At 50.9% G+C, this 12,053-nt stretch overlaps 1 protein-coding gene across 16 annotated transcripts in view; it reads left to right on the top strand.

Annotated features, from left to right (window-relative positions):
• Positions 1–12,053, top strand: part of ZMYM3 (zinc finger MYM-type containing 3) — a 32,335-nt gene that overhangs the window by 12,859 nt on the left and 7,423 nt on the right. For 13 of the 16 annotated variants that reach the window (XM_079318701.1, XM_079318710.1, XM_079318712.1 and 10 more), the window contains 10 exons: positions 91–382; positions 801–978; positions 1,334–1,546; positions 2,140–2,290; positions 2,826–2,941; positions 6,310–6,396; positions 6,725–6,875; positions 7,458–7,630; positions 8,057–8,222; positions 11,870–11,928. In XM_079318701.1, coding sequence (XP_079174827.1) covers positions 91–382; positions 801–978; positions 1,334–1,546; positions 2,140–2,290; positions 2,826–2,941; positions 6,310–6,396; positions 6,725–6,875; positions 7,458–7,630; positions 8,057–8,222; positions 11,870–11,928 — 1,586 coding nt within the window. The remainder of the gene's footprint in view (positions 1–90; positions 383–800; positions 979–1,333; positions 1,547–2,139; positions 2,291–2,825; positions 2,942–6,309; positions 6,397–6,724; positions 6,876–7,457; positions 7,631–8,056; positions 8,223–11,869; positions 11,929–12,053) is intronic. The other 3 variants (XM_079318706.1, XM_079318704.1, XM_079318705.1) reach the window with 1 other exon arrangement.

Raw genomic sequence — 12,053 nt, 5'->3', positions numbered from 1 at the left:
AAGTATAAAGAGGGACTCTAGAAAGGTGACTCAGAAAATCCCAGCATGTGTCTCATGGCAGAGTTTCTCAGTTCCTCTGCTGCTTTGCAGTTCCGGTCTCTGATGAGGACTCGGATGCGATGGTGGATGATCCCAACGACGAGGATTTTGTTCCTTTCCGTACGCGGCGCTCCACGCGGATGTCGCTGCGCGCGCAGATGGCGCAGCGAGCCGCCCGCTCCAGCTTCACCAAGATGACGTGTGCCAACTGCCGGACCCCGCTGCAGAAGGGCCAGACTGCCTACCAGCGAAAAGGGCTTCCTCAGCTCTTCTGCTCCAGCTCCTGCCTCACCACCTTCTCAAAGAAACCGCCTGGCAAGAAGATATGCACCTTCTGCAAAAAGTGTGTGTTCATTCCCCTTTCCTCAGTGCTCCCATGCTTGTGACCCCACTCACCTGCTCCACAGCTCTCCTGCCAGTCCCCTTCCTATGGCCCTCATTCACTCATGTCAGTCCTGCCCACTGCCAGCTGCTGCCCCATGTCTTCTTTCACACACTGCCTATCCCATGCTCCCTACACCCCCTTCACATTCTTGCTTTCCTTGCCTGTCCCCAGACTTAATGCCCCATATTCCAGCCTCCACTCAAAACAACCTCCTGCATGCTCTGTCTTCAGACACCACTCCCCTGTGCCAGGACAGAAGCTGCTGTGAGACAGCAGCCAACTTTTTGGGACAGCAGAAAGTCCTGTGCATTGCAGTGAGCCCTTTGTGACAGGACACACGTGTCCCTGCACTAACACATCTCCTCCTGATCCCCAGGGAGATCTGGAACACCAAGGACTCTGTGGTTGCCCAGATTGGTTCAGGTGGCTCTTTCCATGAGTTCTGCACCTCTGTCTGCCTTTCCCTCTACGAGGCCCAGCAGCACAGACCAGCACCTCAGTCTGCAGATGCCTCGGACACCAGCCGCTGCAGTGTTTGCCACAAACCTGGCGAGGTAAACAAATCTCTTGTCCTTCCCATGTCCTGGATGAAGTGTTTAGGACCTGTAGCACTTAGTCTTGGTCAAGACCATATATTTGCCAGGTGTGAGGCCTGAGTGAGCCAGCCCCTGAGCTGTCTTGAGCTTATTCCCAAGCTTTTCCTTGCCCTGAGGCTCACTGCTTTCTGCTACTCTGCTCAGCTGCTACTCTGACTTTTGGCAAGGAAAGCCACTCTTGAGTCCACACCAGCTTCCAGGATGGCACTTCCCAAAGTTTTAGTGCCTGTTATCCCAAGGGCTGTGCTTGTAGTGGTACATTGGAAGGAGGCTCATGGTGGTTTTGGGAGTGACAGCAGTGATGTCTCTGCAGATCCAGCACGAGGTCAGCAATGGGAACGTGGTTCACCGCATCTGCAGTGATGCCTGCTTCACCAAGTTCCGGGCCACCAAGGGGCTGAAAACGAACTGCTGTGACAACTGTGGACTTTATATCTACAACAAGGGCTTGCCCCTGGAGTACCTCTTCCATGAAGGCCAGCAAAAACGCTTTTGCAACTCTGCGTGTCTCAACAGTTACAAGAAGGTGTGTGGGGGCAGCTGCCTGGGGTGGGGAGGTTCTCTGTGGGCACACAGCAGCTGTGCTTGGTGTGACACAGGGCATTTTATTGAATAGCAGTTGACTCGAATCCCCTTGGTCTTTTATTGCTGACAAAGCAGTTTAAAGATTGCTATGAAGAAACTGAAGCAGGCAAACAGAATTGATTTATTCTGTGTGGGGCCTACCATGGACTCAAGCATGGGTCAGAAAGTCAGTGAGCTGATGGCAGTGACACTGGTATATGCAGTTAGCATGGAGTGGTTTCTGGATGTCTCCCTAAAGGTGGGCTGGACATGTTCCTCTGTCACCTGAGCAGTCTTCACTTAACTGTCTTGGAAGGGATTGCCAAACTCTCTATTCCTGCCAGGCTACCCTTGAAATGAGGAGTTGAAGTGCCAAAGGCACCTTTCTTTGCTACCACCACCTGAATCTGCAGACTGTGAGCCTGTCCCTGGCATCAGGTGTTCAGTGCAGGAGAGCCATCCTGTAGTGGATGCAGCAATGGGGTGGGATGTGGTAGCTGGACATTGCCAGCTGAGATGGTCTCTTGGAAGCTCTGTTCTGCTCTGTGTTTGCAGAAGAACACTCGGGTCTACCCCTGCATGTGGTGCAAGACGCTGTGCAAGAACTTTGACATGCTGCCCAACGTGGATCGCAGTGGCAAGATGGGCCTGTTCTGCTCCATTTGCTGCACTACATCCCACAAAGTGAAGCAGTCAGGCTTAGTTGGTAAGAGCACCGTGTAGAGGGAATCATCACCTCTCCACTCTAAATCCCTTCCTTAGTATTGTTTATTGCTTGTGGATGGGACTGAAAAGAAGGTAAAAGCCTGGGGGGAAGAATCCAGTGAGACAAGTGGAAGTACAGAGGGAGGAGCCCTTGCAGCATGTAGACATCTGAATACAGAGGGTAGTGTATATTGCTGTTCTTGAGAATGCAGGGAGCAGTTGTAGTGCTGGATTGTGCTGGTATTGCCCTTTCCATTACATGGAGTGCTGGGGTGTCCAGAATTGGGCCAAGTATTGCAGCCTGTTTTGTCCAAATTCCTGCAGAGCCAGGGTCACTTCCTTGAACCTCTCTGCTCTCCATCTGTTTAACATTTCTGTCCTAGCAGAATCTGGTGCTCTTAGTGTCCTGGTGTTCTTGTCCCTTCCTTTTTGATAATAGCTTGACAGAGGATGAGTGAGTAGTTTGCATGCCATTCTCAGAATCCAGTCCCACATCCTGTGCTGCTGTCCTCACCAGTTCCTCTCTGTTTCATCAGGTCCCCCTAGACCCTGCAGCTTCTGCAGAAAGAGTTTATCTGAACCCTGCTATTACAACAAGACAGACCGGGTTGTGTACCAGTTCTGCAGCCCCAGCTGCTGGACCAAATTCCAGGTACTGAAATATCTTTCATGCTGGGCTGGGCTGTGAAGCTCATGCCTCCTTTTACACTAAGGGGCTCCTCAGGGAACATTGCTAAGAAAGTCTCTTCTGGAGCACAGGAGTTGCAGAGACTGTAATTGCTGAAATACCAGCCTTGGCCCTATCTCCCCCATCCTCCATGGGGATAAGGATGGTAATTCACTCCTGTCTATGGTTATGCCCAGCAGGAGGGCAGTGCAGAGGTGTGCTGCACGAGGTTTGAGATAGAGTGGCCTTATGAGACCACAAGCAAATGCACAAGTAAGCTAGCAAAGCACAAGTGCACACCTGATAGTTGGGTGGAAAGGGGCAGAGCTGCCCTCTCAGCCAGGTGTCACTAAGAAAAGTAAATCTTCCAGGATGTGTTGTCTAAAAATTTACAACTAGCAGGCCTTGGATACCTCTTGTTTAATAATCCTCAAAGGCTTGACTGGTGATTTTTAATCTTCTGATGTTAAGTTTGAGCATATGTGAGATGTCTGTGGTATTCATAGGCAACTTCAAAGATACTAGTTTTGTACAGTTGTCAAAGAACAACCTAACAGCCAGGAAGACATGAGAAACTAATGCCAGGACAAATCTTGGGCAACTGAGAAAACATAGAGAATCTGGAGGTAAGAGTTAGTTACTGGCAGTTGCAGCATTTATTTCTGAGATTTGGGTTGTTTGGAGTTTGTAGGGTTTTTTTGGGGGAAGAGGGAGGCATTTGGTTGGTTGGGGTTTTTGGTGGGTTTATTTTTGTTTCTTTTTGTTTGTTTATTTGGGGTTTTTTTATGAATCCTTGATGTCATCCTTCACTGGGGTCACAAATAGTGTGAGTAGTGTAGCTATAGAGGTTTTAGCACTGTAGACTTCATAAGACTAGAATCATAGAACAGTTTGGTTTGAAAGGGGCCTTTAGATGTCACCTAGGCCAACCTCCTCTGCAGTGAGCAGGGATGTTTTCAAATAGATCAGGTTGCTCAGAGCCCTGTCCAATCTGACTGTGAATATTTCCAGGGTTGGGGTACCTACCTGTGCCAGTGTTTCACCATCCTCATTGTAACAAAAACTTCTTTATAGCTAATCTCAATATGCTCTCTTTTAGATTAAAGCAGTTACCCCTTGTCCTATCGCAGCAGGCTCTGCTAAAAATGTGTGTCCCCATCTTGCTTATAAGCCCCTTTTAAGTATTGAAAGGCCACAATAAGGTCTCCCCAGAGCCTTCTCCAAGCTGAATAATCCCCTCTCTCAGTCTTTCTTGATAAGAGAATTGTTCCAACCTTCTGGTCGTTTTCATGACCTGCTCTGGACTTACTCCAGCAGGTCCATGTCCTTCCTGTGCTGGGGACCCCAGAGCTGGAGGCAGCACTGCAGCTGGGCTCTGACCAGAGTGGAGCAGAGGGGCAGAATCCCCTCCCTCCCCTGCTGCCCTCAGGGCTTTTGCTGCAGCCCAGGACACACTTGGCTTTCTGGGCTGTGAGTGCACATGGCTGGTCATGTCCAGCCTCTCCTCCCCCACATCCCCAAGTCCTTCTCTGCAGGGCTGCTCTCCATCTGTTCATCCCCCATCCTGGATCAATACTGGGGTTGCCCTGCCCCAGGTGCAGCACCTTGTACTTGGCTTTGTTGAACCTCATGGGATTCCCATGGGCCACTGTTCGAGCTTGTCCAGGTCCCTCTGGATGTCACTCTGTCCCTCAGGCATTTCAACTGAACAACTCAGCTTGGTGTCATCTACAAACTTGCTGAGGGTGCTCTCAATCCACTGTGTCCTTGATGAAGACATGAAACTCCTGGTCCCAGTACAGGCCCTGAGATTCCCCACTTGTCACTGATCTTCATCTGGACATTGAACCTTTGGCCACTACCTTCTGGATGCAACCATCCAACCAAATTCCTCATCCACCAAACTGTCCAGCCATCAAATCATCCTTCTTCAGCTTAGAGAGAAGGGTGTTATAGGAAACTGTGCCTAAGGCTTTACAGAAGTCTGGAGAGATGACACCCACAGCTCTTTGCTTCTTCACTGATGTAGTCTCTCCATTGAGGAAGACAAGTAGCTTGGTCAGGCAGGACTTGCCCTTGGTGTAACTGTGCTGACTGTGATGGTGCTTCCTGCCCTCCATGCGCCTCAGGACAGCTTCTGGAAGGACCTGTTCCATGATCTTTGCAGGCACTCCTGCAAAGTTCAGTTGTTTCCAGGGTCTTCCTTTCTACCCATTTTAGAAATGGTTGGAACTTTCCTCCTTTTCCCAACTGGGACTTACATTAATTTACCATATAAAATCAGCATTGTAAACATATGAGTGAACCCATGCATCACCTGGATTAGGAACTGTCTTGCTGGCACATCTCAGAACACACTTGTCAAAGAAAAAACACTGAAGAGAATGTTTCAAGATGGCTTCTTGAGGATCAGTGTTAAGCTCAAGGACTTCAACATCTTCATCAATCATTTGGCAATAAAGTCAAAGTAAGCATGATGAAATTTAGCAGATGAAACAAAAACTGATGAAGTGTTAGCCCATGCTGCATTCAGGGTAGTCACAGAAAACAAAGCAATTGGATTCATTGACAAGGCTGGTTCTTCCTAATGTGTGCTTAAACACAGTTTGAGTCCAAGATCCGGGGAAAGTAAGGGTTTTGAAAATGCCATGGAATTACAGCAGATAAACTATTCAGTATGAGCATCTCAGTTTACAGCCACACAGAGAATTAATTTATTGCAAGTACAAGCAGGTGAACATAGAGTTACCATTGAGGGCCAGGGAGCAGAAGAGCTACCTAGAGTGATGCACATATAACAAGAATGTTCTCCAATGTCCACTTAATTTTCAATGCTGAAGAAAAGTTAGAAGTATTCTGAAAAAAAAAAACCAAAAATTAAATTTGGGCTTGGAAAACGCTTGTACTGAGGCACTTGCAGAGTGTCTTATCTGAGGTTATCAGAAAGAAAACCAGGAATGATTTTGTTAATAAATACTGCCTTTTGGATAAGACACGAAATGCTAAATGCATTATGGACAGGACATGAAATGCTGTTTAATCTAGCAGAAAATGGGATGAGAGACTGCTTGAATTTTTAAGTTGCATTATCTTGGAAATAGAAATCAGGCATCTGTGCATCAAGAACTTGTAGAGAAATCCTCATAAGAGGTAGCAGAGCCCTCATCATTTAAGTTTTCAAATCCAGCAGCATGGCAGCTTGAAAGCTTTCCTTCCTGGGAAGAGCTGGAGCCAGCACACTGGAAGCAAAGTGAAATTGCTCTCAGGAATTAGCAGCAGTGGTGGCAGTGTGAGGCAGGTGCCTGCTGCCCTCCAGGTGCTCTCCCCCCATGAGCTGTCTCTGTCTCCTGCAGCGCACCAGCCCGGAAGGGGGGATCCACCTCAACTGCCATTACTGTCACAATCTGTTCAGCGGCAAGCCGGAGATCCTGGACTGGCAGGTGAGGACTTCCCCCGGGGGGATGTTGAAGTAAAAGCCAACACTGCTGAGAACCTCTGTGGTACTTCCTCTCTCTGCTCTAAGCAGAGCTCCTCCTGTGCCTGTTCTCTGAATGCCTTAGCTGCAGAGATGTGCCTGGAGACTGTGCTGAGTGCTGCACTCCTGATGTTCAGCAGGATGTCAGAAGGGCAGGAGACCACTCCTGCCAAATCTTGTGCAGGAGAGTTGGGGACTTGATTGATTCAGCCCCATAGTCTTTCTCTTGCTTCCCTGAGAAATGTGGGAACCTCCTGCCAGCCTGGCTGACCTGGCTGTGGTCTCTTTGCCAGGACAAGGTGTATCAGTTTTGCTGCAAGGACTGCTGCGAGGACTTTAAGAGGCTGCGTGGGGTGGTGTCTCAGTGTGAACACTGCAAGCAGGAGAAGCTGCTGCATGAGAAGATCCGTTTCTCTGGAGTGGAGAAGAACTTCTGCAGTGAAGGTACTTGGGGAAGACGTGGGAGAAGTTGGCCCCCCCATGCCAGCCCATGCTGGGGGAGGAGAAGAGAGCATGGAGAGGAACAGAGGGGAGATTGTCTTAGCCAGGCCCTGGGGCAAGAGCCTTGCCATGCAGTGAAGGGAGGACTGTTGTGGGGATGGCTTGCTGTCCAGCCAGGCCCTAGGGCAAGATCTTTACCGTTCATTGTGTCCTTGGGGAGGGCTTTCTCACAGCTTTTCTCTCTCTGGGGGCTGGGGAGACAGCAGGTGGCAGCTCCGCTCCTCCTGTCATCATGCACTTCTACGCTCTTGCGTCTGGGCTGGCCTGACCTGGCCTTGCCCTGCCTGCTGGGTTCCTGCACACAGGAGGTTGGAGTCAGACTCTTCCTAGAAGCATGGAGGTGAGAGATGGCAAGTCCCCGTGAGGTCCCATCTTATCCCAGCCCCAGGGGCCAGTGCTGGATTGTTCCCTACAGTGTGTTGCGTGTGCTCTGTTGTCTCCGCAGACCTGGATTCTGGTCATGTTTGGGTCAGGGAGGCCCCCAGTTCATCCTGGGAAGGTTTCACTCCTATTGTTTCTCCGCAGGGTGTGTGCTTCTTTACAAACAGGATTTCACCAAGAACCTGGGCCTGTGCTGCATCACCTGCACCTACTGTTCTCAGACCTGCCAGCGGGCGGTCACCGAGCAGCTGGAGGGCAGCACCTGGGACTTCTGTAGTGAAGACTGCAAAAGCAAATACTTGCTCTGGTACTTCAAGGTCAGTATTGGTACTGGCAGCTTGTGCTAAGTGCTGTGGTGGGCACAGCACCCAGATAAGTGGGCATTGCACTGAGGAAGTTCGCACTGTTGGAGTCTGGCTGGCACTGCTGCGGAGAACCTGGCACTGCTGGAGTCCTGCCTGGCAATGACGGGACACTGCTGCGGGGAAGCTCACGTAGCTGGAGTCCCCAGCTGATCCTGCCAGACAGAGCACTGCACTGAGGAAGCTCACAGTGCTGGATCCGCGGCCAGTGCTGCTGTGAGAAGTTCGCACCGCTGGAGTCCCTGGCTGGCACTGGCAGGGCACTGCTGTGGGAAGCTCACTGCACCTTGCGATGTGCACCTTTCACTGGAGAGTTGTGTTGCACTCGGAGGGGGTGTGGTTAGTTACTCGTTGTTTCTCTCCTGCTGATGCGGGCTTTAGGCAGCTCGGTGCCATGCCTGCAAGCGTCAGGGGAAGCTGCTGGAAACCATCCACTGGCGGGGGCAAATCAAACACTTCTGCAACCAGCAGTGTCTGCTGCGATTTTACAATCAACAGAACCAGCCCAACCTGGACACGCAGAAGGGGCCCGAGAGCCTGCTGAACAGTGAGTAGGAGGGAGGGAGGGAACCTGCATAGCTCAGTCTGAGACTCAGGGAAGACTCAACAGCAGGGGGTGGAAGCTGCCTGCCCGGGACTGGAGGAGACGCTAGGGAACAATCCTGCACTGGCCCCTGGGGGGGAAAGGACGGAGTGGGACCTAATGGGCTTCTCCATCTCTAACATCTATGGTTCTATGACACACAGGGCCCAGACGGGAGGAGCCGGTGCCAGCGTGCTGCCTGTAGCTCACACTCTTAGCGAGGATACTCAGGGATTTAACATCCTCAAGTTGCCAGCGGAGAGCTCGATTTACAGGGTTAGGGGACAGCGTGGTTTGGCATGACAATCCACCTGCAGCCTCACACCACCTCCGAGCTGTGACCTTCTCAGATCTCATAAACTAATCTGGATTGGGCCAGGTCAGTGCTTGGATGGGAAACATTCAAGGACAAAGAAGGGTGCTGCAGGAAGTGGTGCTGGTGATGCTGTAGGTGGGCTCTCCTTCAGCCAGCGCTGAACCTAGAACGGTCTTGAGGGAGCACTGAGCTGCTGGAGGCACTGTGTCTTGTTAGATTGGAGTCCTACCACTTACCCAGAGTTCACCGCAGCTTGGGGGAGTTGCCAGCCCTGTGTCCCAGATAACCCCATTCTGCATCCATGGAGTTCCAGCTGGAGAGGAGAGTTTCGCTGCCTGTTGCCCCATTTCCCATCATTAACTCGAGCCAGTTCCTTATGGAAGATTGCAAAGTGCTTTGGGATCCCTCAGGATGGAAGGTGACAAGACACCGCTTGGCCCTCGGACACCTGCAGTCTGATTCTGCTTGGTCTTTCATAGGCCATGATCTTCTGGTGAACTGGGGGATATAGTTAAAGTGCTTGCAGCTTTTGGTGGGACTTGCTTCAGTGCATCAAGCTTCAACACATACCTGCATCAGAGGTTCAGGGCTTTGCTAGCCTCCCTGGGATTTCATGATGTGTAAAACCCTGGCTAGGGTGTGCCAAGGAGGGGAAACCAAGACAAGGACCTTCACATGAGAGGCCTCATCCTTCATCTCCAGACTCTTGAGGTTCCTCCCCTGACTGTCGTGCACTGATCATAGGACAGGGGAAGCTCCTGATGTTGTTGCTGCTTAGGCAGCAAAGCACAACAAAGCACAACTGCTCTGCCAGGAGCAGCAGGTTCCCCCAGCTAGGGGAAGCCCAACCTACCCTCAAAGAGCCACGCTCTGTAACAGGCTGTGTGAAGTGACAGCTCAAGTGGCAGCACAGTGGAGTGACATTGATAAGGAACTGTTGGTTTCTGCTGCCACAGGGGTGCCCATGGGAATTCTGCTTGGTTCACAGTGTTCTGCTGCCCAAGGGAAGAAGAGGTGTGTGATGTGCTGGTTCCTATAGCTCACCAAGTGATTCCACAGCCCTAGCCGTGCTGTTCCTTTTGTCCTCTGCTGTCAAAGCATGTCACTTTTGAGACATCTGTGACATGGCTTTTGGGACAGAGTGGGCAAGCTCTGCCTGCAGAGGGAAGCATGTTCCATACTGTTTAGCCGTTGTCTCCTTGGAGCCATGGACCACTGAGACTGAGAAGAACCTTCACTGCCAACAACAACCATGGGAGTCTCAGGCCTCCTCCACCACATCTCTGGAGGCCCTCTAGAACTCTGCTGCTTGGCATGTGGGGCATCACTCTTCACCATGCCACAGCTACATGTCTCTGCAACCCTTGAGGACTAAAGGGAGCCAAGGAAAAGCTCATCATCAGTTGTCAGTGCTCAGCTGAGCACAAGTTCCAGACTGCCCCAGCAGTTGCTGTGCTTACTGGATGCTGCTGGTGCAGTATGCTACCCCCAAATGTGGGGTAGCTGTGGACATCCTTGCCCCAGGACTGTAGCATACTGCTGAATTTGCAAAGGAAGGATGCTGATGCCAGGATCCACTTACACAGGGAGCTTTCCAGCCCAGCTGTGCTGTGCAGGGGATTTTGGGAGGATCAACTTTTGCATGGTCTCCTGTGGACCTGACAGCTGCGTTGCCAGCTTACAAGGGACTACCTGGATTTCAGGCTCATCTTGGACAGAGCTGCTTATTCTTGCTTACTCTCTTGCAGCCAGTGATTGCCTGAAACCATAAATTCCTGTGATCCAGTGGCTGCTTCCAGTCTGGTGATCCTGAGAGTTCTTGTCGCTGATCATACAAGGATCATTACCTTGTATGATCATTCCCTTAATTGGAACAGTTAATGTCATGTGGGATTGAGGGGCTTCTGCTTCAAAATTGTGCCCAAAGGCTTCCAAGAGGAGCTGGCTCTGCACTGGACTGTCCAGCTGGAGAGGGTAGTCGTGGCAGGCAGTACCTTGACAGTTCCTTGTTGGTGTTGGAATGAGAATCAAAACAAACTGCAGCTCTCCTGGAAACCTGGACACATAGCACATGACAGGAGAATCTTGTTTTCTTTATTCTTTAATATTTGGCCAGTGGGGCGATCATGTTTGCTTTAGATTCTGCTGCAGCAGAAATTCTGCTTATATGCCATAGCTTGTCTTTTCTCATTCAGGCCATTGGTGTTTCCTACCTGGACCTGCTGCCCATCCACTTTGGGTTGTCAGGGTGAGTTCTTGGCCCCTGAGACTGCTGCAGTTCCTATGGCTGAATGCTTAGCTGCAGACTAGGGAGCTTCCTCCAACTGGGATTTATCTGTTGTCCCCTGTGGAGGTCAGCAAATGGAGCCTGATGGGCCTCTAATTGTACAAGAATTATCCTGAATTTCCTTGGGTCAAAGGAAGTCTTCACAGTGTGAATGTCCTCGTGTTGGACCTTTAGGAATCTGGGTCTTTCCTGAAGGACCTGTCTATGTGTAGGAGTTGTGAATGGACCTGCCACTGCCTTTGGGTGCTGGGATCTGCTGTGGTCCTTGCAGGGGTCTCCTTTGTGCATGGCCCACTGGTAGAGGGCAATTCTTCTTGCCAGCCACGTGGGTAACTAGGGGTCACTGGAGGCTGGGATGAAGCTGCTCTGTTAGCTCACCAGCCTTTGGGTGCAGATTTTCTGCAGAGCACCTGATCTGGAATTACCATCCAAGGCAGGGTGATCCTGTCCCCATCTGAGACCAGTGTCTGCTGCATGCGCCTCTTACCTGCAGGTGATCCTCTCTTTCCTCAGGGGATGGAGTGCATCCCTAGGGCTGGGGCAAAGCTGTCTCTCTGCTTTCTGGGACTTCTCATAATGCTGCTACTAGCTCTGTCACCTTCTTCCTAGGGATCTCGAAGCACTTTGCCAAGATATTTGTTGCAGGGATATGGAGGCACAGGGAAGGGCCATGGCTCGGTACAGCAAGCCATTAGGCAGAGCTGGGATTATAGCCCTGGATTCCTCTCTCTACAAGGGGCTGGGATTTCTCCTGACCTGCTGTGATGGGGAAGGGGTGGACTGTAAGGAAGCACAAAATGACATGGGAATAACTTGATTTTGGAGTTTTAGTGTCTTCTGAGGTGTTAGGGCTAGAGATTGTGGAAACATTAACTGTTCCTGGAGTGGCCAGGAGCAGTTTCTGGGGAGCCTGTCCCTGCTCTCTGGCTGCTTGCACCTCCAGTCCCAGCAGTGGGACATGTTGGCCCAGGAGCTCTTGAACTTAAGAGTTGTTGCTTTCTCTTACAGGTCAGACTTCAGAGCCAAAACCAGCTGTCCCTTCCCCGAAGAAGGCAGAAACTAACTTGGTAAGACCCATGGGAGGTAGGAGCTTGCAAGACAAAGGGGCTGTCACTGAAGAGAGGACAGTTCTGCCATTGCTCAGGGAGATTTCATTCTTCTACAAGCAATGCATTTTGAGATGTCTGGGTAG

The sequence above is a fragment of the Erithacus rubecula genome (genome assembly GCF_903797595.1).
Source record: "Erithacus rubecula genome assembly, chromosome: 15".
Lineage (NCBI taxonomy): Eukaryota > Metazoa > Chordata > Aves > Passeriformes > Muscicapidae > Erithacus > Erithacus rubecula.
Note: the sequence above shows the minus strand (reverse complement) of the source record. Positions and strands in the feature narration are given on the sequence as shown.